Consider the following 24,404-nt stretch of genomic DNA (forward strand, 5'->3'; position numbering starts at 1 on the left):
AATGTTCAGCATCAGGTTCAGACCTTAAATGACTCTGGTCTAGTAACTGTTTGCAGAGGATGACTCTTTAATGATGACTACTCTAATGCATATACAGCAAGCATCACAGGTGATTGGACTGCACTAGAGGTAAAGGAGTGATGTAAGCAGGGTCTAATATGGTCATAGATGCACCATCTTGTGCATATAAAACTGTTGCTTTTTATATACAAGTTAAAATATTTAAGTAAAAGGAATCTTTGAAAAGATCTATTAAAAAGCAGAAAGATCTACCTGGACTGGTATGCAGTATTTACACCTTGAGGGATTTCATGGTACAGATAATCTAACTCCCTATCAAATAAAAGCGTTTACCTTCCTGTTCATTTGGACCAGAGTTAGCATGATAAAACAATTTGTTATGCCAATAAGATTTTTGTTACATTATTAAAAGGTTTATTGTACTACTATTGCTACATAAAAATGTTATGAAATTTAACCATATTGCAAGCTCCAGAAAGGCACAATCCACTTTTAGAACTAGCTGCCAGAAAAAAAATGTTTTAATTCTTTCTTTCTTTCTAAAATATGGCATTTTAATTCTACTTTGCAATAAACAATTTCACAGGATTCTCTCTCTTTTTTGCTCAGTAGCTGTAACCAATTGCTGTCCACTCCAATACCCTCCTACACACATATACCAAGATCTTGTACAAAACTATGATTATTATATTTTGCAAACAATTTTCAACTAAATAAACAAAATCTATTCTACTGCTTCTGAGAAATTAGGTCCCGTTCTCCCTCTTCCCCCATGGCCACTTTAGATTCAATAGTGCAAATGTTCACAGTCCAGTAGCAGAACAATCTGCAGTATCTGATAGATAATAGGCTTCTCTTGATGGCACAATAATATTACTATATTAAATGGTGTGCAGTTTCAGGCTGGTAAGGTAATTATACGGTAACTGCCATAAGTGGCCCACTAAGGTAAAATGTTTGGATACCTCAGATTCCGACAGAAGGATACAGAATGTCAGAAAAAAAGGTATAGTAGTACTCTAATTACTACAATTTCCCTTTTTCACTTGTTCTTTGTTTGCATTAGGAAACTATTTACTAGCTAAAATAGATTTATATTCAGAGCTAGATGAAGTGTTCCCTTTCTGCACATGTTCTAAAGAATAGCATTAATTTCTATGGATGAAATTCACTTCCATAGAAAGGGCCAGCATTAGGGCTATGAACCCAATGTAGGGCTGTTATGAAATATCAGCATAGGAGAGCTGTGTACATTTCAAATGGCAAGTTTTATACTCAAATATGCAACGTAAAATCTGTACTGTTATTGGTCAGTTACTGAAACCATCCACTCAGTAAACAGAAACAATAGCATGTGACCTGCATAATAAAGAAGAGTAGGAATGGTACAATCTGATAACTGAAAATAGCATTTGTGAAAATAGAAACTTACAGACAGTAATATTTGGATGGCGCTGTGAATGACCTCGAGATACTGGAAGTCAATGATGCAGCCTGTCACAGAGACATAGGAGTAATCGTCTAGGATCCCAGGGGCTGAAGGGCGCACCACTCTCCGTATGCAGCCTGGCCCATGCTCTCGCCACCAGGAACGGTGCATTGAAATGTTAAAGGTCATGAGATCAATTTCCTAGGAGACCAAGAGAAAAAGGGATGAAATCCTCTTCTGTCACAGCATTAAAGGTGAAAACAGGAATAAATGTAATTTCACTTATAAAAGAAAAACTCAGCTAAGTAAATAGATAAATTAATACAAATTTCTAAGATGAAGCCAGACTATAGACAAGGAGAGAGAGAGAAATCTTACTGGGGCCCTGATCGGTTAGATACACTATGAAACATAGAGCAAATAATATTCCCTGTCCAAAAGAAACTTGGAGTCTAAAAATACAACCTAATTATTGCTTTACTAGAAAGTATCTCCAGAATGTGTTTATTCTTATGATAGATAAAGGTGACAGTCACTTAAAACAGTGGTTCTTAACCTTTTTGGGATCATGACCTCCTTATAAATTTTTATGGCCTGTTGTGACCCAATAAATAGTCTAAGGGTGGAGGCCCTGGGGTGGTTTTGGTTGGATCCTGCCCGACACTCACCCTACAGTGGCAACTCCTGTGCTGTATGACTGGCTGGCCTTGGCTCTCTGCTCTGGGTGTTGCAACCTGCAGGGTTGCTGTGCCACTCAGACCGGCCCTGCCCCCATGACTGGACTAAATTTGTGTGAGTGGAGTTGTGATCTGGCTCAGGGGGTTGCAGTGTCACTCACTCAGATTTGGCCTACCCAAGCTCCTGTCTTTATGATGGCTCAGCCAAACCTGAGTGGTGCTGGGACCCCCAAGGTTGCTGTGCCTGGAGCAGGGAGGTGAACCCAGTCTGTCCTGTGGGACAGAACCCAGAGGAGCTGCCATGTGACCCTTTGAAACATTCTTGTGACCCAATTTTGGGTCCCAACCCATGGGCCGAGAAACCCTAGCATATACCCAATGTTATTTTTACAGGATAAAATCTAAAATAAACCTCTACAGAATGCATTTGAGGCCACAGGTCTAGTGGAAATATCTGTTATTTTGTGTAAACCTACCAGTATAACATGAATAGTGTAGTATAACATGCATATTTTCACCCACTCACTTCCACCTTCATGGCTCAGCAGAGCAGTAAAAATGGCAAAATTCTAACAAATTTTTGAAGACCGCTCCAATTGTGCCTGCAAAAATGCTTGTCTTCTGGCTGTACTGAAAAAGCATCACATTTTCTAGAAATATACATGCTTAGTTGTGGGTACGAATGTGGGCTGCTGCAGGTATACTTTTACAGGCTCACATACTGAACCTTTTTAATCTGCCCTACAAGTTTAGCTTTCTGTGGAAGAAGAGGTCCATACCAAACAAAAATAGCAGGATTTTTGCCATTGTATAACATATTATATAGTTGCTAAGTTATTATTTAGACTTGGTGAGATATCTGTCTTTTGACTTTGAACATCATTCTTTGATTCCATTTTAGAAAATTTTGCACTCACAATAGACCAAGGTGGGCAAACTATGGCCCGCGGGCCACATCTGGCCCACGGGACTCTCCTGCCCGGGCCCTGAGCTCCTGGTCCGGGAGGCTAGCCCCCAGCCCCTCCCCTGCTGTTCCCTTTCCCCTGCAGCCTCAGTTCACTGTGCCACCGGCGCGATGCTCTGGGTAGCGGGGCTGAGATCTCTTGCCAGGCAGCGCAGCTGCAGAGCCGCAGCCTGACTCAGTGCTCTGTGCTGCACGGTGGCATGGCTGGCATCAGCAGGGCAGCACGGCTACCTGGTCTGGTGCTCTGGGTGGCATGGCTGTAGCACTGCCAGCCACTGGTGTTCCAGGCAGTGCGGTAAGGGGGCAGGGAGTTGGATAGAGGGCAGGGGAGTTCAGGGTGGTGGTCAGGGGGCAGGGAACGGGGGGTTGAATGGGGGCGGGGTCCCGGGGGGGTCGTCAGGAAGGAGAGGAGGGGTTGGATGGGGCAGCGGGGAGCCATCAGGGGTGGGGGGTCTGGGGGTGTCAGGGGACGGGGGGGTGGATGGGGCAGAGGTCGTGGGGGGGTATAAGGGGACAGACAGGGGTCTGATAGGGGCCGGGAGGCCGAGCCACACCTGGCTGTTTGGGGAGGCACAGCCTCCCCTAACCAACCCTCCATACAATTTTGAAAACCTGATGTGGTCCCCAGGCCAAAATGTTTGCCCGCCCCTGTGGTAGGGTGATATCTTACTGAATTGAAATAAAACTTGGCAGACAACTCTGCTTAGGTAAAATTATAAATATAAATAAAAGCAAGCGCCAATAATGGGCAGTTTCTCATGTTTGTCTCAGTGCAACAATCCCTGTTATTTTATTACACATTACTGATGGACTTCTCTTTATGCTACTAAACCATGGAAAAGTCTCTCCTTCCATATTTGGTAGTGGGAACTTTAATAAGGATTTTTCTGCCTTGAGTCCCTGAAGACTTAAATGGAACTTAAGTGGTGCATGGGCCTTCTACTAGGCCTCCACGCAAGGGGTGAATTTCACCCTGTTTCATAATAGTTGTTTGCCTATTTTTCCTGCATGGTACAGGAAGAACAACATTAAGTAGGGATTACCCTGTAAACTAACTCTGAAGCTATGTATCGTTGCAAGCCAGAAATATGATCTGCAAAAGAACTTTACCATTACAGAGGCAATTGTTTTGTTTTCTTCAAGAGTGAGCCAATATATTTATGTATAGTACGTCATTAAAAATAAACCTTATAAAAGAAACACACAAACATCCTAAATCTCATCTAGAGATGGACAAAAATTCGGAAAAGTTCTCCCAATTATGTTTTGCAAATGCTGACAATGTTTTTAAATTTAAAATTTGTCATCCAGCTCTTATTCCTATTCAGCAAAGCACCTACAAATGTACTTAATTTTTAGCATGTGCTTAAGAAGTCCCATTGACATCACTGGCCATTATCATCCTTCATTCAGTAATGGAAGAGGAGACATTTGTGAAATCTGACTATCAAGCCACTGATGGTACAATGAGAGAAGGAAACACCCATCTCACCATCAAATTCTCTGCTCTGATGTACAAAGGATGTGATTGTGGCACTTTTTGTATCATTATTTTGTTCAGCAGCACTGAATGCCAGAGTGCCATACCCTGGTTCTCCAAAGCAGATGCAAAAGATAAATAATTATCCAGCAGAGATCAGAGTCTTATAAGTGTAAACTAACAAAAAAATTACTTGGTGCTTTAGTTTGACCTCTAATATGTTACTCCAAAAAGTGGCAATGTTACATCTGATAAATGTTAAGCTACTGATCAATAAATGAAAGCCCGGAAAAAAATAATTTGCAGTCACCAAAGTGTATCTTCTCTCTAGGAAGTACCTAATATATATATAAAATGAGTCATTTATGCCATTCTTAAAAAAAATCAACTAGTAGTTTTACTATTTATACTGAAATAAAGAAACTCAAATAAAAACAAAGGTGAAATGAGATAAAGAACATTGATCCACTCTGTGTCTTTTACTTTTCCACACAAAATGTTGTTTATGGCTAATAACCTATAAAAATACTAATAACTATTTGTTTTATAGCAGAGCCTACCCACCCCACTGGGCTAGACACTATACAAACACTTATAATTAGGGTTAGAAGGATTAGATTTTTATTGTTAAATGTCACTAAACATCAGTTTCACCACATACACACACACACACACACACACACACACACACACACACACACTTCCACCAATAATAATCTAAATTTAAAGAAAGTCAAAGAAAGAAAAATGCTGCTTTAGAACTTAGAGTCTGATTTAAGGAACTTTGTTTATTTTGAAATATGTTGACAGATTGTGTTTTAACAATTATAGTGCTTTAACAGTTTGAATCTTAACATCTGCTATCATTAAAATATTGTCTGAGCTTCCCAATAATTTTCCAGAACTGTGAAAATGTAAATAGATAAAAATAGAAAAAATGCTTAAAAATAAACACTGGTATTCCTCAAAAGTATACAAAAATGATTCTGCCAAGCCTATTTATAATATGATAATCCCTGTTTGAAAAAGCTTCCAGACTAAGCAATCTTAACAATAAGCAAAATGTGTTCATGTACAGAATTGCAATGACCTCTGCATTTTAGGTGCAATTAAAGTGTTGTGATTTTCAAGGAGGCAATATGAATATAATTTTGAACAAATAATTCACATGTATATGCCATAACATATACAATACTGAAATGCCACCACTCATTTCAGATGCCACATATCAAGCTTGTGGAAAATTTGTTAAACAACAAACAAAGAACAAATGGACACAAATCAGATGTCAAGAATTATAACATTTAAAAACCAGTCGGAGAACACCTCAACCTCCCTGGACACTCAGTTACAGACCTAAAAGTGGCAATTCTTCAACAAAAAAACTTCAAAAACAGACTCCAACAAGAAACTGGAATTAATTTGCAAACTAGACACCATCAAATTAGGCTTGAATAAAGACTGGGAATAGATGGGTCATTACACAAACTAAAAACTATTTTCCCATGCTAATTTTTCTCCCTGCTGTTACTCACACCTTCTTGTCAACTGTTTGAAATGGGCCATCCTGATTATCACTAAAAAAGTTTTTTTCTCCTGCTGATAATAGCCCAATTTAATTAATTTGTCTTGTTAGAGTTGGTATGGCAACCCCTATCTTTTCATGTTCTCTGTAGATATATATCTTCCTGCTGTATTTTCCACTCCATGCATCTGATGAAATGGGTTTTAGCCCATGAAAGCTTATGCCCAAATAAATGTGTTAATCTCTAAGGTGCCACAAGTACTCCTCGTTCTTTAAACCATAACACATCTAAATATCAGTTCAGATGTCTCAGCACTTGCATTGCATTAGATAAGTGCACTCCACAGTGTTACATTTTAATCCAGATCTATAAAGTGTATGCACATAGGATAAATCCCTGTTTCAGCAAAGATGTGTTTAAATTTAAGCACATCAATAATCCCATCCCTAGTGAGCTAAGCATTCAACAAGTATCTAAATCCGACTGAAGTCAGTGGGATTTAAGCATACACTTAAGTGCTTTGCTGAATAGGGATGGGATTACTCATATTTAAAATAAAGAACATGCTCAAAGTGCTTTGCTTAAGTTTGGAACCAGAAAATCCAAAGCTTGTTTCTCCCAATGTACAGTTTATAAATACCATTGTAATTTAATCTGGGTATTTCTGCAGAATTTCTCACAAAACTACCACTTTGCAAGATGCTTAGACTGTAGCACTGATTGCTTACTCCTTTCAGTATTATATGAAAGTTAAATGTTTGTTAGGAAAGTCCAGAAGATGCTTGCAATTTTTCAATATGCAACACATACTGTTCTCTCATGTTAAAAACAACCATTAAACAACTGCTTCAAGACACTCAATCTTCCAATAGGTAATGTAATGTAAATTGCTGTTTTCTTACAAAAGTATGCAGTTTTTCAAGCTTACTACTGACTGTGTACCAGACTCTATGCATCTATATAACAGCATACCTTGAATCCAAAGAGATAGTGCAAAGGCACAGTGCTTTAGGATTGTGGACCTTCTGCACTTAAAGCTCATACCACATGTCCTTGCATTTATTTGTTGCATCAGGTTATAAGACATTCCTCCTCCTTCTGCAGTCTTGTTAGATCTCACACACTTATGTTCGAACAGTACATGGATGATAATGTTCCAGGAAAATTGTAGGTGCGTAAAAGAGAAGTGATGCTAGTTATTCCATATATCACGTTCTTCCCTCTCAGGCACATTGCTTGAAATTCAGTCCTGTGCAGAGGGCCAGCAGAAGACCTTATGCACCACTTAAATCCCATTTAACTTGCTATGGTTTTAAAACTCTAGTGGCTAAGTGGTACATAGGCTTTGTGCTGCCTGTCTGCACAGAAATGAATTCCAGTCATTGTCAGAGGTCACTGGGCCACTGGAGATTCTCTCTTTTAGATAAGATGAGCCAACATCATTAAAGGTCTTATAGATTTATGGGGACTGATGCCCTGGCCTAATTTCATTCTACCTAAAATCTTCTTGAGGTTTCAGTTGGACAGTTCCCATATACATTGTTGTGTAGTGACTCTAGATGTATCATAATGTTCATGATAGTGGAGCAGATAGGTTTGAAACCTACATTCACTTTTCACATATATATGTGTATGTTCTTAATGAATAGTATGATTACATGCAAAAAATTGTGGTTGCATGATTAAAGTCACCAAAGATCAGGAAATACACATGTTAAAGGTCCAACAGAAAAATTAACATGGCTGCATTGCATGTTGTATGGAATATACTTTGTTACAAATGTAAGAATATATTAAGCTACACACTGAACTAGAAAATCAGGGATAGAAAATTACACATATGCAAGGTAGCTAAGTTAATGCTACTGTTAGAATCTTAACTTTCAAGGTTCTCACTTTGGGTGACTTTGTGCAACCTTAATGGGGGAAGAATACCCATAGGAGAGCAACAAGAATTGTGGATCAAACACACTGCTTTTTGTCTGACCCATTCACATTTATTCATTGTGTCTGCTTAGAAGGTGATTTCTTCTGGAATATAGGTATTGCCATACTGGATCAGATGCAGAGTCCATCCAGTATCTTGTCTCAGAAAGTGGCCAGTACTGGAAGCTTCCCAGGAAGGTACAAGAACCTATAGTTGGCAGATTTGGCATAAACAGCAGGGATCTTATCTTCATTCTTATTTGTGCAGCCGATAGCAGATAGCTGATGCTTTTCTAGCAAATAACACCACCAGTGCAATAAATAGTCCCATACCACTTTCTGAAATGAACAAGAATGCTCTAGTTCTGATCAGTTTCCCCAACTAAGTCTTCCATTTTCACAAGTGGAGAGGAAAGACATTAATTCAAAGAACTTATTGGCAAATAATTATAATGTACATAATTCCAGGAAAAAAGGGACTGTAACATACAATATTTTGTCCTAATTCCCTACACTCAATTAAGTTTGCAGTTTTGATGTGATGATGTTGGCTTGAACAAAAAGCCTGCAAATTCCATAATATTTAATTTTAAAGAGTCATTAATCCCCATTAGATGCAAATGATGTGTTCCAGTGTTAATGAAGCCTGCTTTAACTGAATAGCTACCCTGGAGAGGGAGCATTAGCTGCAAGCCTAGGTCTACAATTTGCAGAATAACCTTAGTTTTCCACTCCATTACATTCCCAGTGTACAGGTTCTGATCCCAGTTAATGCTGCATCTGACCAGTCACTGTCTGTCCCTCCTCATTATAGCTGAACAGACTGATTTTGAAGCACTGGGCAGACTGCACTAAGTAAGTGGCATTGTGAATAACAGGCACTTCTGTCGCTAGCTCTCATATGCATTAGCAATGATGATGGTTCAGGCTTCTGATATTTTGAATATTAATTACTCCTTTTTTGCCTTAAATCTAAATATTTGACTTCAGCTCTACTCAGGTAAAAGCCATCTGTAAAACTGAAGATGGGACTTATCTTGCTGGCACTTTAAATAATCAAAATGTGCCCATGACTGCAATCTCAGAACTGCTGGCCCAAATGGAAAACCCTGTTTAAATTTGTAGCATCCCCCCAGCCTCCACAGAACAGGTTTGACATATTTTTGAGAAAGGCTTAACCCCAAGAGTGATTTTGTGGGAGGGGATGTGATATGCATATTCTTTTAGAATTATGGATGCTTTTGTAAATCATGTCATATTGCTGTCTCATATTTCTTGAAAAGTCAAAGTATAATCTCTCCGCATGTGTACAATTATATATTGATTTCATTCAATTTTGTTATGGAAAAATTACTTTAAATATGTTCTCTGCTTGTTGTTTTGTTTATATGTGTAATTTATGATCTGCTTATCCAGTGTGATTTCTGGAAAAAAACGTATTTCATGTATTACAGCTATAAAACATGTACAAAAGAGGTTTTCATTTCGGCTAGTCTATGGTAGTGTATCACTGTCAGACCCCCTGGGTTCTGGAAGGCAGATTTTGCACAGTGCTCAGGTTCGAACAGAGGAAACAGCATTGCAAAGACTAAGACTTGAAATTTCTGCAATGTGCAAGACATAGAATCATAGAATATCAGGGTTGGAAGGGACCTCAGGAGGTCATCTAGTTCAACCCCCGCTCAAAGCAGGACCAATCCCCAATTTTTGCCCCAGATCCCTAAATGGCCCCCTCAAGACTTGAACTCACAACTCTGGGTTTAGCAGGCCAATGCTCAAACCACTGAGCTATCCCTTCCCCCAAAATTATCGGCAGCTCGTAGTTGGCAGGATTCGAACCTGCACAGGGAGACCCCAGTGGATTTTTAGTCTATTGCCTTAACCACTCGGCCACAACATACTGAAGTACAATTCTCTAATCTTGTGGGAAAAGTAGAAAGTAATCAGTATATTGATGTGGAGTCCTGCTGACAAGCCATCAACCTTGATCTGCAATGGATAATTCTAAGATACTGCCCAAACAAGCTATTTGATGTTGAGTTTGAAAAGGAGAATTCTCAGCAAGTACCAGGATGTACAACTTTTTAATGTGACGATGTCATCACCATACCAACAGTAACATCTGTTGGATACTGTCCAGTGCTTCCAGCATCACATACTGAATGGATTAGAGTTTTCACTGTAGAGTAGAATGTCAGCAAGATATCTTGGATACTTGGGCAACATTATGTGTTGACATTTAATGAGGCTGTATATTGTAATTCCAAAGAGATCCAGTGGACCTACCCAGAGGAATTTCAGAAAACAGTCTTGAGAATGGGTGGTTTCCACATAGCACAGACATTTCTAGCTGTAATTAGGAAAAAAGTATGAAGAGAGTGGTCTTGCAGACATCCTCATAGCAACACAGCAAGCAATAAATCATACAATCATGGAGTGAGGGCCCACAAGATTGTAATGGAGGCTCTGTCCTGACTGCAGAGGCATTCTTTCAATGGGTACAGTGTTGCCCCAGATTTGAGGGGTATGTGTACCCCAGATGTTGATCAAGCTAATGGCAACCATAGTGTGCGCATTCAGCCACCATGAATTAATCAAATAGAACACCACAGAGTTAAGGGTTAATTTGAATAAGCAGGGCTTCTGGAGGTGAGGTCATATGCTAGCTGCACACTTGCAGTTTTTGCTAATTAGAATGGGAGGAGGGAAGAAAAGAGTCAAACTGACACTGGAAGAGAACTCAGAATTTGGATACCTTTTGATAAGAAGTGTATTATGACTAAGGGTGTTAGGAATGTTTGTTGATAAGTAGTTTATTGAAGTGTGCAGGCAGAGGGTTTTACTAGGTGGTTTTTGTGACCAGGTGGGCGGATGTGTCTGTGGGTGTAGAAAAAAGACTAGTGATGTGTGTGTGTGCTGGAGGGAAACAAGAAACTGAAGGAGACTCTGAGACACCAAGAAAGTCAAGCAGCAGCCTGTAAGCATGGGAGAAGCCCAGAGAAAGCATCTAGGTTGGGGGTGCTGTGTAAGCAAAGAAGCTTTCCCCTGGTTTTCATTCCTTCTGCATTCAGAGAAGCTAGACTTTGTACATTCCTTGTAAATAAATAAGATGGAATCTAGCATTTTCTTTTCAGCCATCACTTTCAACTCCCAAATGGAACAACCTGCAAGATCCCAAAATTTTTGCTAGCTGCTTGGGTCAAAAAGGGGAAACACTGTCATTCAGAGGGGCTCTGTGGCGTGCATACCACCAGCATCTGGTCCCCTGCTTAAATGCAGAGGAAATCTATCATCTCCACTATGTCTAGTTGTGAAGGATGATCTGCAATAATTTATGAATGCTATATGTGACCTGGTTATTGGGATAGCTACAGAATGGTATATTGGGGTATTGGAATAGTTATTGTACACATAATGGTTTAGTTTAGTAGCAAGGATGTTAGCAAACAAGTAAGAGGGAAACACAATGGCTCCAAATGAGCAGCCTCTCAGTAAACACATCAGGGAGCTTCACATTAAGCTGTGAAGATGTTACTTCTAGTTGCCAGCCAAGTTACAGGACTTGTTTTGCCAGTGTTGGGAGCATCCAGATTAAGAGCACTTAAATAATTAAAATGAGGGATTCTGGAGGGAAGGAATACAATTGTCAATGAGCTGTTCCCTGGGGAACAGACTAACACAGACACCTGCTTGGAGATCTAGGCTTTTGAGGGGGATGGTTGTTTTAAAAACTTCTTCTCCTATGCTTTGCTTTGTTCCCACTGATGAGTTTAAACAATACTTTGTTTTAAGAAGGCAGTTTGGTGTCACTGTATTTACTGTTGGCCACAGACTCCCCCAGGGAAGAACCACAGTTACCAAGTCCAGTTGGACGGGCTAGGTAAGCACAGTTGATCTACAGGGCACTGTAACCCAGGACCCAGTTTAACACAGAAGAATTGCGAGATTCCACCTCAGGAGAGGTGAAGGCACAAGGCCTGACATCTGAGTGGGTGCACTCAGTGAGGCCCAATGAGGGGACAGATGTATAGCTAGATTTGTAATCATGACACTAGTCAACTCCACAACTATGGAAGTGGGGTCAGGACTCCCCAGGAAACATAACTGGTGTCTGAATGTACCTCATTTATAGAGCTTCTGTCTATTAATCTATAGTTCATACATAACTATATAGACAGGAATAAAGACATATATACTTAGAAAATGTCTTTTGTTTTGAAAGATTTGATATGCTTAGCAAGTATACCCTATATTTACATGGGGGATATTGATGAATCTCTCTGAAAAGAGCAGACACTTTTAAAGTAAAATACTAAATAGCTTTTCACAAGTCAGCACAATTATTCCTAGTTTCATAAATTGAACAGGTGTTTTCACCCATTCACAGAGCTGGTAGAAAGTACTGGTTGTTTACTGCAGTAGGCAATAAAACTGGCTATTTTAAAATTTATTTTTGGTTAAAAAGTTAGGTTATGCAGCCAAACAGATGAAAAGCCCAGGAAAGTGGAGAGATAAGGCAAGTACTGTATTCTGCTTATTTTGTTGATTGGGCAACACAGTAGGTCTGATTTTTTATAAAAGTGAGTATATGAAATGTGTGAGTCTATTTGAAAAACAGGCAAATTCGCTGCCTAAATGGAAAAACAGCTGCTTTGCTTTGTTTAATTTGCCACCTGCTCAGGAATCTGTTTCCTGTTTTGCAAAATAGGCAAGCTTCTTTCAGATTTAAGGACTTAAAAAGTATAGTGTCTTTAGGAAGCCACCAAGCAGGAAGGGCAGTCTGAGGTCTCTTCTTTCTGCACACTTAGACCTGCTCTACACTTAAAATTTAGGCCAACCTAGCTAAGTCACTCAAAGGTGCAAAAAAATTCAGACTCTTGAGTGCCATAGTTAAGCTGACCTAAACCCTGGTTTTAAAAGCTCTAACTAATTGTGTTCTGTACATTATCAAGGAATGTCTTTATTAATAAATTTCAATATAAAAAAGATATAATGGCCTATTAAGAAACATTAAAGTCTAGGTCATTTTTTTAATGTTCCTGCTAATATGAGTTATATAGTGCTGGTCACTTTAAAAGAGGAATAGACCTCTGAAGCCTAATGATCCATGCAGTTTCTAACTTCATATACCTGTTGTTAATCCATCATCATCCAAGTAGTAATCTATCCCACTCTAATAAATAGAAATGGACCTGGAATACTTCAGAGGAATAAAAACATATGAATGCTTTAAATTATGGTATCATTTTGCTGCCAATTTGAAATAATACTGACAGTGTCTAGAAAAAAGGGAAGAACAGTAGTTCAGCATCATCTGTTTTTTATAAGCGCAGGCATGGCACAATTTTAAAAAAAAGGACAGATGGGATTAAAATTACTTTTGTTCCTATTTATTAAAAGCAGAAAACAAAACCCACTATATAAACCTCCCGCTGAAACATAATAGATATAAAAAGAACATTAAGATAGTGTCTGAGAAGAAAGAAATTCACAATATAGGGCCTGATCCTGCAGGGTGCTGAGTACCTTTAATTCCCATTGTCCCTTAGAGGATATTAATAAGGCTATACATTACAGATTATTATTATTATTATTTCATACTCACGTAACAGAAAACATGCTGGAGACTTTAAAATACAGAAATACAGACCGTCTCCCTGAGCAGGAGAATTTAAAGCCTAAACACCCTAAACTTGCAAAATGTTATCCATATACTTACTTACACATTGTGTATAGTCCTACTGAAGTAAAGCATGTGAATAAGAGTTTGTTCATTGAGGCCTACATTAAAGTGATGAGAAGAAATAGGAAGCAATGACAACTTGAGAAGGGTATAAGAGGAGAAGGATGAGGAAGAGGGCAATATAATGTATCCTTCTTGAAGGTAAGAAAGAATTTCTTTTCAGTGTGTCCTGTACACAACACATTAGCACAATGACATATAGCAAAGAAGGTGTCCGGGTGTTAGAGCAAAATGTCATGTACCTGCTAAGAGCCCAATGAAGTCTATGGAAATATTCCAATTAACTATAGTGGGTGTTGGATCTTGCCCTAAACTGGGATTAGTATTGTTGTCTGTTATTGTTTTCAAAATCTGTCAATTTTGCTGTTGTTGGTGAATATCCCTATCATTTTCTGGGGGGAGCAGAGAGTAGTTATGGATTATTATTAGTTCACTGACTACAATACTATTTTGTTCTGTTTACAAAGGTTTGCAGTATGAAATACATCAGAGTAGACTAAACACTCAACTCAAACACCAAAATAAAACAAATTACATTCTAATGTTGGCATTTAAGTTTAAGGCTAGAATTTCAACATACATTAAATAAACAATAGGGGTCAAGAGATGCCCCTAAGGATGGGGCATCCTATGCAAAGAATGCTTTTTGTCAAGGTTCCCCACTACCCCTAGAACAGACAACAATTAATTAAAAAAAATTACTAGCTGCACCATGTTATTTTTATTCCTCTATTTTCTTTTTCATTCCTTTATTCCATTCTCTCTCCTGTTTCCCACTTCATTTTTACCCTACTTGTTCTCTCCTTTCTACCTTTTTGTTTGTTTGTTCTCACCTCACACAGCTGGTAATTAGGGATTCATGGACCTAAGCCCCATCAATAATATCATGCCTGTGTAGTGTAAATTGATTGTATTCCAGGGTGCAGTACTGACTCCTGCCTTGGCTGGAACTGCTCCAGCACTGGGAGGCAGCAGTACTGAAATATTTCTGGGCATGTGTAGGCCATTGGTAGCAGAGAGAGGTGGCAAAGAGTAGGAAATACTGGATTCTATAGGGCTATCCTCACAGAGATAGAGTATTGGGCTGTCTATACCAACTTTCCCCATTTCTTCTGCTCATCTAGCCAGGCTCTCCTTTTTCTTTTGATAACTCTGTTTAATTTTTCCTTCTTCTAAGGGCTTGTCTTCACTACAGCTGCACCACTGTAGTGTTTTAGCGAAGATGCTACTATGCCAACAGGAGAGCATCTCTCATCGGCATAGTTAATCCACCTCCCCAAGTGCAGTAGCTATGTCAATGGGAGTGGCCCTCCTATCAACATGACACTGTCTACACAAGAGTTAAGTTGATATAACTACGTCGCTTGAGGTGTGGATTTTTCACACGCTGAGCGACATAATTATATCAAGATAGGTCTCTAGCATAGACCTGGCCTAAAACCTTTTTTATTGCAGTGCCCCTATTCCAGATCTCCTCAGACTTTTCCTTCTCTCCTGAGCTCTTATTGTCCAGAACATCTCTGATGCTGGCCCTGGTAAGATTCATGACTGTTTCTGCAGTATCTGGCACATCTCAGCAGCAGACAGAAAATGACAATTAAGTTCCCGAGTGAACTGCTAAGAGTTGGCTGGCTGACAGTCTATGGCTCAGTGGCTACTGCTTGCCAATTAGCCACAGGATGCACAGTTATGGTCAAAGCAGTGTTATTTTGGAGACAACAGCCATGGGGAAAGAAGGGGAAGTATGATAAACCTGCTTGAGAATTTGTTTGGCCCTTCTGCAGTGTGATACCTCAGATGGTCACCTAAAAGATCTATGCATTAAGGAATTACCTCAGAGTTATGAATGCTAGAGTTACTAACTGATTTGTCAACCACACACCTCATTTGGAACTGGAAGTACGCAATCAGGCAGCAATACAGACAAAAAAAGCAGCAAATACAGTACAGTACTGTGTTAAACATTAACTACTAAAACGTAAAGGGAAAGCAGCATTTTTCTTCTGTATAGAACATAAGAATGGCCATACTGGGTCAGACCAGAAGTCCATCTAGCCCAGTATCCTGTCTTCTGACAGTGCCCAATGCCAGGTGCCCCAGAAGAAATGAACAGAACAGGTAAGCATCAAGTGATCCACCCAATGCCCATTCCCAGCTTCTGGCAAAAGGATGCTAGGGACACAATCCCTGTCCATCCTGGCTAACAGCCATTGACGGACCTATCCTCCATGAACTTATCTAGTTCTTTTTTGAACTAGAATAGCAAAGTTTCAAAGCTGTAGTAAGTCATTGTTCACTTGCAAACTTTTGAAAGAACCAACATAATATTATGTTCAGAGTTACGAACATTTCAGAGTTATGAACAACCTCCATTCCCAAGGTGTTTGTAACTCTAAGGTTCTACTTAGAACGAGTTCTACTTGTTCTATGAACAACCTCCATTCCCAAGGTGTTTGTAACTCTAAGTTGTGAAAAATTTCAGAGGTGCAGCTGCGTCCAGCATGTACTTCAGTTGCACTTCTGGAAACAACACTGTTTTTACATGTACAACATTGCATGCCTAAGACTTCCATAACTTAAAATCTGCAAATTCACTGAATAGGTTTTAGAGCTAAATTGTACAATATGAGTGGTTGCCAAAGTCCACTGAAGTCAGTGGGAAAACTCCTATTGCCTTCAGTGAATTTTAGATTAGGTCCTACTAAAACTAAACATTAGGCAGAAAAACAGACTCAACGTGAATCTGAATCACAGTGTTTTGAATTGAGATACCACAGCGATAGGCATACTGAAAATATAATAGGATAGATATATATGGATTCTTATACAGATATATTAATCTACATACTTAAAAAGATAACTACACCTTCGGGATTGTCCACTGAATGTTGTTCTCTTGTTTTGGCATACAACAGGTTTTGCACATCTGAGTGCTACTCCTTTAAAATATGATTACTCAAACAACAATTAGGACAGTCAGATAGATATGAATAATTGAATGTTCTATTTGTTGGGGGGGGAGTGTGTGTGTGTGTGTGTGTGTGTGTCTGAGAGAGAGAGAGAGAGAGAGTGTGTGTAAAAGCCCGGTGTATTTTTCGCATAGCATGCAGAATATCATGTGGCTACAGCACTTAAATTTGCAAGTTAGAAAATATTCTAAACCATTGGAGTGATCAGAATATGCCATCCACATGCAGCACGTGAATCTTTAAAGAAAAAGAAAACCCTTCTCTTGAATTTTTCTCTTTCAGACAGGAAAAATGAATAGTCCACATTAAAGACTCATGACCTGAAAATTTTCATTTAAAATGAATTAATTTTTAAAGTATATTAATGGCCAAAAGATCTCAATATTAATATTCTGCTTCATTTTTTCACCATTTTAACTTAGAAAAGTCATATTTTTTAAATGCACAGGGAAAGGAGATTTTCAACTGAAAATATACCCAAGTTTTAAAAGCACTAAAAAAAAATAGTAATAAAAGATTCATCGAGATTGTCTCAGGGTTCATCTCCAAACAAAAATATATAGTCATGTTGTAAACCCCTAAAAAAATATGGATTTCTAATGGAAAATCCAATACAATCTCATAATTTTTAACCATCACACAACCACTAGTATGTTTTTTAAGGGAAAAAATAGAACTATGGCAACTTCTTTATCTGGTTTGCAGGATCATAAACCCACATTACAAACACAAAATTAAATGTCCAAGACAGCAACCTTCAAAAAATGTAACACCATATGAATTTACTGAACCCTCTAACTGCCAGAAAATTGGTGTTTGTTATAGTCCTTAAAAAAATATCAATAAAAGCTACCTGGTATTCAGTAGATTCCCAACTTTTTACAATCAACCTCTCATCTCTCCATTAATCCCACTGAAACCCTTTGCAGAAGAAGTAAGGATCAGCTTTGATATGATTCACAGAGGCGTGGGTGGGACCTTGTAATACCATAGCCACACTTGAGCCACATTGTGCCCTACTAAATAAAATCCATGGAAGGAGGACAGATCTAAGAAACATCATAAGCTTCTCCTCCTGCACTTTCCAATGAATGCTCCCTTAGAGGAGGGGTTGTGTGTCTGAGTGAGGAGACAGAAGCTGCCAAACCTAAGAGATGTGTGGAAAAGGAACCTTAACTCTAAACTGTTCTGACCCCTGGGCCATCATGCCCAGCTTTTCTCTCCCCACTGTGACACAGTAGGCCAGCTCCTCATCTGGGGTAAACTGTCATAGCTCCATTGATTTCCATTGATACTCAAATGGAGTATCTGGTCCAGTATTCATACAGACTTTATTCACAATGGGTAAAATTCATGCCTGTATTTGTGGAAGAAGGAAGTGGGGCTGTATGTTGGGGGTGGGGGAGGGAGGGGAATTCACAAGAACTATGCCTCATTTAATTCCCATTTAAGACTTATTTTAAGGATTTTGGTAGGATTTCAGTGGTACATATAGGGCATGCTCTGACTCTCTGCACAGGGTTAAATTTCGCCCAGTGTTACCATCTTGATGAGGATTCCAATGGAAGAGGAAGAGACAGTAGCAGACTCTGCTGGTTTCATTTATTGGTCAAAAGTCAGCCCAGAATGTGAAGCTGGCATTTTAAATTTTGAATTTGTTTGACTGCAGTATACCTGGAATGTGCCAATTGGTGTATTTCCATTGGGTTATGATCAAGACCAAGAGAACTGGCATATTACAATTTAACAGACTAGTACAAACATCAACAGTCAAACCAAGAAGCACCTGAGTCTGACTGGCAAGTTGTTTATCATGGTTTCAGAACTCCCAAACCATGAAAGGCCTTATGGTATCCTTCCCTGGGATGCGTGAAGGGAAGCAAATAAAAACAAACAGAAGTGAAAGAGCCCCTTCATCTGTCTGCACTGCCACATAGGACTTGTCCAGACTGTAAGTCTGGGTACAAGGGGAGAGAGGAGGATCCACAAGGCAAGCAAAGTGGGCAGGATAGAGATAAAGAGGGCCTGGAGAGGACAAGGCTGCCACAGGGGGTAATATCGTATAACACCCTGTGAAGGGCTGCAGAAACTTTCTTCTTACCTGGAGCAAGGAGGAACCAGGGAAGGAAATTTAAATCAAAATTTCCTTCCAAAGGCTCTTCCTGGGGTGGCACTGGTACTTGCTTTTCAGTGAGGGCTTGGGACACAGCCTCAATCGAGTTATAAACATCACATTCCCAGCAAAGATTGAAATGTAGTGGCTATTGGAATGAATGATTTGTTTATTTTAAAAATGCAAATGTAGAAAATGATGGAGGGCTACAATTGTATTCAGCTTCAAAGAACACCTAGTGAGAGGAGACAGAAATAGGAAATGCTGTCTAGATGTTATAATTAGGTTATGTTGTTCACATGGATTTTTCCCTGATATATTTTAAATAATTTTAAATAATGACTACATGTATTGCTTGCAGAGAGGAGGCAATTAAACTGAATAGTGCTGTCATGGAACAATACCCCCCTTCCAGCCCATAATGAGCTCTCCTGGAATATATTACCAAATTGAAACACATTCTGATGCTACTATGCAATGAAAGGCATGAAATATTGGTGCAAATGGAGGAAATCATTAATTCTGACATTATGATTAATGGCAGTATAACTCTCTGCTTTTATTCTTGTGTTAGTGCATGGCTTCATTAAGTGCATGGGTTCATTCACTTTTTTGTATGTTTTGTGGAGTGTGTGTGTGTGTGTGTGTGTGTCAGAAATTTTGATAAGCCTGAGCTGGGGGGTCTGAATCAATGATACCAGGGTGAAAGAATAAGGAAATCATCACAAAGTTGACCTGGTTCTATAAACGAAGTCATCAGCACAGTCTGTGTCCCTGGATACTTTAGCAGCTAGATCTAGAGATGTCCACTTTGTAGAAATGCATGTGTGCCCTTAAGGGATCATAGTAAAACCACCTTATTTTAATGTCGTCAGTCATTATGGGCCTGATTCTCCTCTGACTGATACAGGTATAAATCCAGGAATAATTCCACTGGAGTCAATGCAGTTACAGGGATCAGAGAGGGGAATATCAGGTCCTTATGTGTTCATTAGCACTACAAAGTCAGGGTTTTATTTTTTGTCATGATCAACAGAAAATGATGATAAAGACTCAGACCATCAGCTAGTGCAAACCAGTGTGACACAACTGACTTCAGCTTTACATCATCTGAAGTTCTGGAATTTAAAATCTGCAAAAAAAGTCAGCACATCAAAAATATTAATCAGTCCTCATACACACATCTCCCACAAAGGCTTTAATTCAAAATTATGAATATCAGAAAAGGCCTGGAAAGAAAGTAAGAGAAGAAAAAAAAACAGCCTCCAATAAAATCTCTCATTTTAGAAAAATAATCACCCCTCTTGGAAAAAAAAATCACACCTGAGTCACATTTACAGCATGACTTCTTATGGCTCATATTACTATATAAAAGTAAGACAGTTCAAAACAATAAAGCAGACTTAGGACTTGTCTACATGGTGGTGTATTGTGGACTACTGGGATGTGATTTCCAGTGTACTAAAATGCTTAGCATTAATTGGTCCATGTAGATCCTGCTCTTGCAGACTAAAGGTTCCCTGGTGCACTTTAACACAGTACACTATAGTGTACTGACCAACATAATGAGAATAATTTGCTTGTGTGAGGTTCTGGTGAATTAAAGAAAATCAGTATGGGACAGATTGTCATGTTCACTAAGGTCTTGTCTACATGCAATTTGTACCACTGTAACTACACCGATATCATTAAAGCAGCATGAACCTCATGGTGCTTATAGCAGTATAGCTTATTCCAGTACACGTATAACTGTGCCCACATTAAGGACAATACTGCTTTAACTATTTCCATTAAAAAAAAATCAAATAATTGAAATAGTTCTATGAGAACAAAACCAGTGTGTAGATCAGGCCTTAGGTCCCTTCACCCAACTTTGGCAGTTTTGGGTCAAATAGCCTTGAAGGATATGCCTACAAGCAGGGCCGGCCCACAACATTTTGGCATCTGAGGTGGGGAGCTCAAATGACGCTCCCATGCCCCCTCGCTTGGGCCAAAACTATGAAAGGTCTCAATTCTGCCTTCTTCCTGTTCTACTCCGCTCATGGTACTGCTCTGCTACCTACCCCAATAAAGGAGAACTAACAACTTAAAATGCCTTGTTCAAAAATTTTAAGTAACACTTAACTTTCAAACACCCGAACAGCCAATGTAACTTTTCTTGTCTGCATAGTAAACACTGGACTTTTTATCTGTTTGAATAATCAAAGTGGTGCTTTCCATGCCTTCTAGGTTGCAAAGATTTGAACTGCTTCCTGAAGGTCCACAGTCTGGGCCAGGTCATGCTCTATTGAGATGGTTGCAAGGCCGACCAGCCTCTCCTGTGTCAAGGTGGAGCGTAGATGTATTTTTATTAACTGCAGCTTCTCCAAGCTGCATTCTCCACTGGCAACTGTTAAAGGAAGTGTTAGAAGTATGCGCAGAGCAACAAAAGCATTTGGAAAGAGGGTGATCATCTTATTTGTGCACATATATTCCAGAACAGCCTTTGGAGTTGATCCTGCTGAAATGTATCTTGAAAGGGCTTTCAGTTCATCACCTAAATTACTCGCATCAATATCGCGCATGTCATCATGTGTCAACACTGTCTCTAGTGCCCTGCATTGCAGGTGTAGGTCTTCTTCAGGTATAGTGAGGAGTTTTGGAATATCATACAACATCCCAAATATACTGCTGTGTTCCTTGAGCTGCATGAAACGTTCTTCAACTGACTGGATTGCACAATCTAGCACCTAGTTAAAGAATTCAACTTTGAATTGTTGTTTGGGGTCTCTTATGGGATTATCCCGTGCCTCGTAATCGAAATGTCTTCTTCTTCAGTGACTCTTGTATTCTTGAATGAGTGGGAAAATAGCTTCAGTATGAAGTTCCTCTACCAACTTCTGTGCGCTCTTCAGAACATTTTGAAATCCAGAACATTTTGAAATCCCTCATCTGACCGGTAAGACTGTAGGTATGACTTTGCTTTGCCATCGACGAGTTGATGCAGAGAAAAATACATAGATGCTTTGAATTACATTAAAAAATTCAGCAGTCTCACTAGAAGCTGATGCTGCATCACTGACCACCAAGTCCAATGAATGAGAACTGCGTGGGACAAAAAAAAGTTTGAGGGTTTAACTCTCAGATCCGTGTCTGCACTCTTCTGTTCTTTTCTCTCATGTTGGCACCATTATCGTAGCCCTGACCTCTCATGTCAGCTACTGCAATTTCCGTATCTTCCAGCTTTTTAAGAAGCACATTTTTCATTCCAGCTCCTGTAGTATCATCCATGTCAATAAATTATAGAAAATGTTCTGACAGTCACCATTGCAGGGACATTTTCACTAGGTTCTGTTGTTGTTGTTACAAAGCTCACCATTAAAGTCATTTGTTTCATATGGCTGTTGTCAGGTATGCAGTCCAGAATAACAGAGTAATATCTTGCCAATTTCAGATCTGCCACAATCTTCTGTTTGACTTTTGTTGCCATTAACTGTATGATCTCATTTTTGAATTGTTTAGTGGTGTGTACACATTTCTTGGGTGGTGACTCTTCTTAGATGCTCCTGGAGTACAGGCCTATAATTACCTGAGTCATTCCCTTTACCCTTTTTAAATATTGGCAAACCATTAGCTTTGTTCGAGTCTTCTGGAACTTCTCCAGTAGTCTAAGACTTATTGAAAATCAACATTAACGGTCCAGCGAGCCTCTCAACCGGCTCTTGTAAAACTCCTGGATGCAAGTTATCTGGACCTGCTGATTTGAAAATGTCTGACTGTTTAATATCCTCAAGAGACACTAGTGGAATGAAAAGAGAATCATCACCACCACATGATGAGATAATATCATCTATTTTTTCCCTCAGATACAGAACAGATATATTTATTGAACTCTTCTGGCTTTTTCTGCATTACCACCAAAAATTCTACCATTTCCATCCAATAATGGGCCAAAAACATTGCCAGGATTCTTTTTGTTCCTTATATATTTTTTAAAATCTCCTTATTGCCTTTAACACTGCTGGCCATAGATTTCTTCTTGTGTCTTTTGGTTTTCCTTACCAATTTTCTACAATTCCTAACTTCTGATTTATATTCATTACTCTCAACTTCCCTTCTCTTTCATTTGTTATATAGTATTATTTTAAATTTTTTACAGCTTCCTTAACTTCCCTGCTAAACCAGGTTGGATTTTTTAACCAGCATAGCCTTCGTCCTTAATTGTGGGATTGCGGCTTTTTGGGCATCTACTAAGGTGTTCTTAAATGATTTCCAATTATCATTCATATTTTTCTGATTAAATTCTCCTGACAAGCTGATTTAGCTCATAATTGTTTTCAGCTTTGTGAAATTGGACCTATTAAAGCAGGGGTGGCCAACGTGTGACTCCGGAGCCACATGCAGCTCTTCAGAGGTTAATATGTGGCTCCTTGTATAGGCACCAACTCTGGGACTGGAGCTACAAGTGCCAACTTTCCAGTGTGCTGGGGGGTGCTCACTGCTCAACCCCTGGCTCTGCCGTAGGCACTGCCCCACTCCACCCCTTCCCATGCCCTCCCCTGAGACTGCCATGCCCTTGCTCCTCCCTCCCCCCAAACGCTACCAAACAGCTGATTGGGAGGTACAGGGAGTGAGGGAGGGGGAGGGGCTGCTGGTGGGCGGGTGGTGTTGGGAGCTGGGGCAGGGGGGAAGGCAGAGCTGATGGGGGGCTGCCGACCTATTACTGTGGCTCTTTGGCAATGTACATTGGTAAATTCTGGCTCCTTCTCAGGCTCAGGTTGGCCACACTTGTATTAAAGTGTGTGTGTATATATATCACTAGTCCGGACTTTATTCTGTTTGCACATTATAAATGTGATCAAGACATGATCACTTGTAAATAAGCTACCACTAATTTTTAGTTCTGTGATCATTTGCTCTTTATTTGTTAGGACAAGGTCTAGAAAAGAATTCTCCTGTGTTGGCTGCAACACCTTTTAAGGTAGGAAATTGTCATCTATTATGTTTAGAAATTCCAAGGATGTTTAGAAATTCCAAGCATGTTTTTATTCTGGCTGCATGAGACCTCCAACATATATCACTCAAATTGAAGTCCCACATGAACTCGCAGTTTTTTCCTACACATTATAGATAGGTGCGTAAGAAGGCATCATCCTGTTCCTCAGTGTGATTTTGTGGTCTGTTTTGTGCTTTATCTGTTATGAAAATGTGCTAACCAAAGTTCTGTACCAGCCTGCTCCATGAAAAATGTATTCCGCATTTGAAATTGCAATTGATGACAAACTGCCTAATGCGGTAGAAAAATTTTATTATCTTGGCAGCACTTTAATAATGCCATGATCGAGAAAGAAATCATACAGCTCTTTTCTTAAGCCTGTTCTGCCTATGGTCAATTTTGACAGCGCCTGTGGAAAGTGAGAGGCATTTGACTTCACACCAAGTTTATGGTCTATCCTGCAATTGTGTCACTCTTTTCTACGGCTGTGAAACATGGACACTCTATAATAGCACTTAAAGCAATTAGAGCATTTTCACATGCACTGTCTGTATCTCATCTGTAACATCAAGTGGTCAGAC

The 24,404-nt window shown here is 39.4% G+C and overlaps 1 protein-coding gene and 1 non-coding gene across 6 annotated transcripts in view; both read right to left on the reverse strand.

Moving 5' to 3' along the window:
* The window catches only part of NKAIN3 (sodium/potassium transporting ATPase interacting 3), a 523,429-nt gene that overhangs the window by 130,491 nt on the left and 368,534 nt on the right, over window positions 1-24,404 (reverse strand). For all 5 annotated transcript variants that reach the window (XM_038389157.2, XM_043507806.1, XM_043507805.1 and 2 more), the window contains exon 4: window positions 1,454-1,651. In XM_038389157.2, coding sequence (XP_038245085.1) covers window positions 1,454-1,651 — 198 coding nt within the window. The remainder of the gene's footprint in view (window positions 1-1,453; window positions 1,652-24,404) is intronic.
* Window positions 9,842-9,924, reverse strand: TRNAF-AAA. The gene has a single exon. It is a non-coding gene; the product is annotated as a tRNA-Phe (tRNA).

Source organism: Dermochelys coriacea, chromosome 2 (genome assembly GCF_009764565.3).
Source record: "Dermochelys coriacea isolate rDerCor1 chromosome 2, rDerCor1.pri.v4, whole genome shotgun sequence".
NCBI classification, from domain to species: domain Eukaryota; kingdom Metazoa; phylum Chordata; order Testudines; family Dermochelyidae; genus Dermochelys; species Dermochelys coriacea.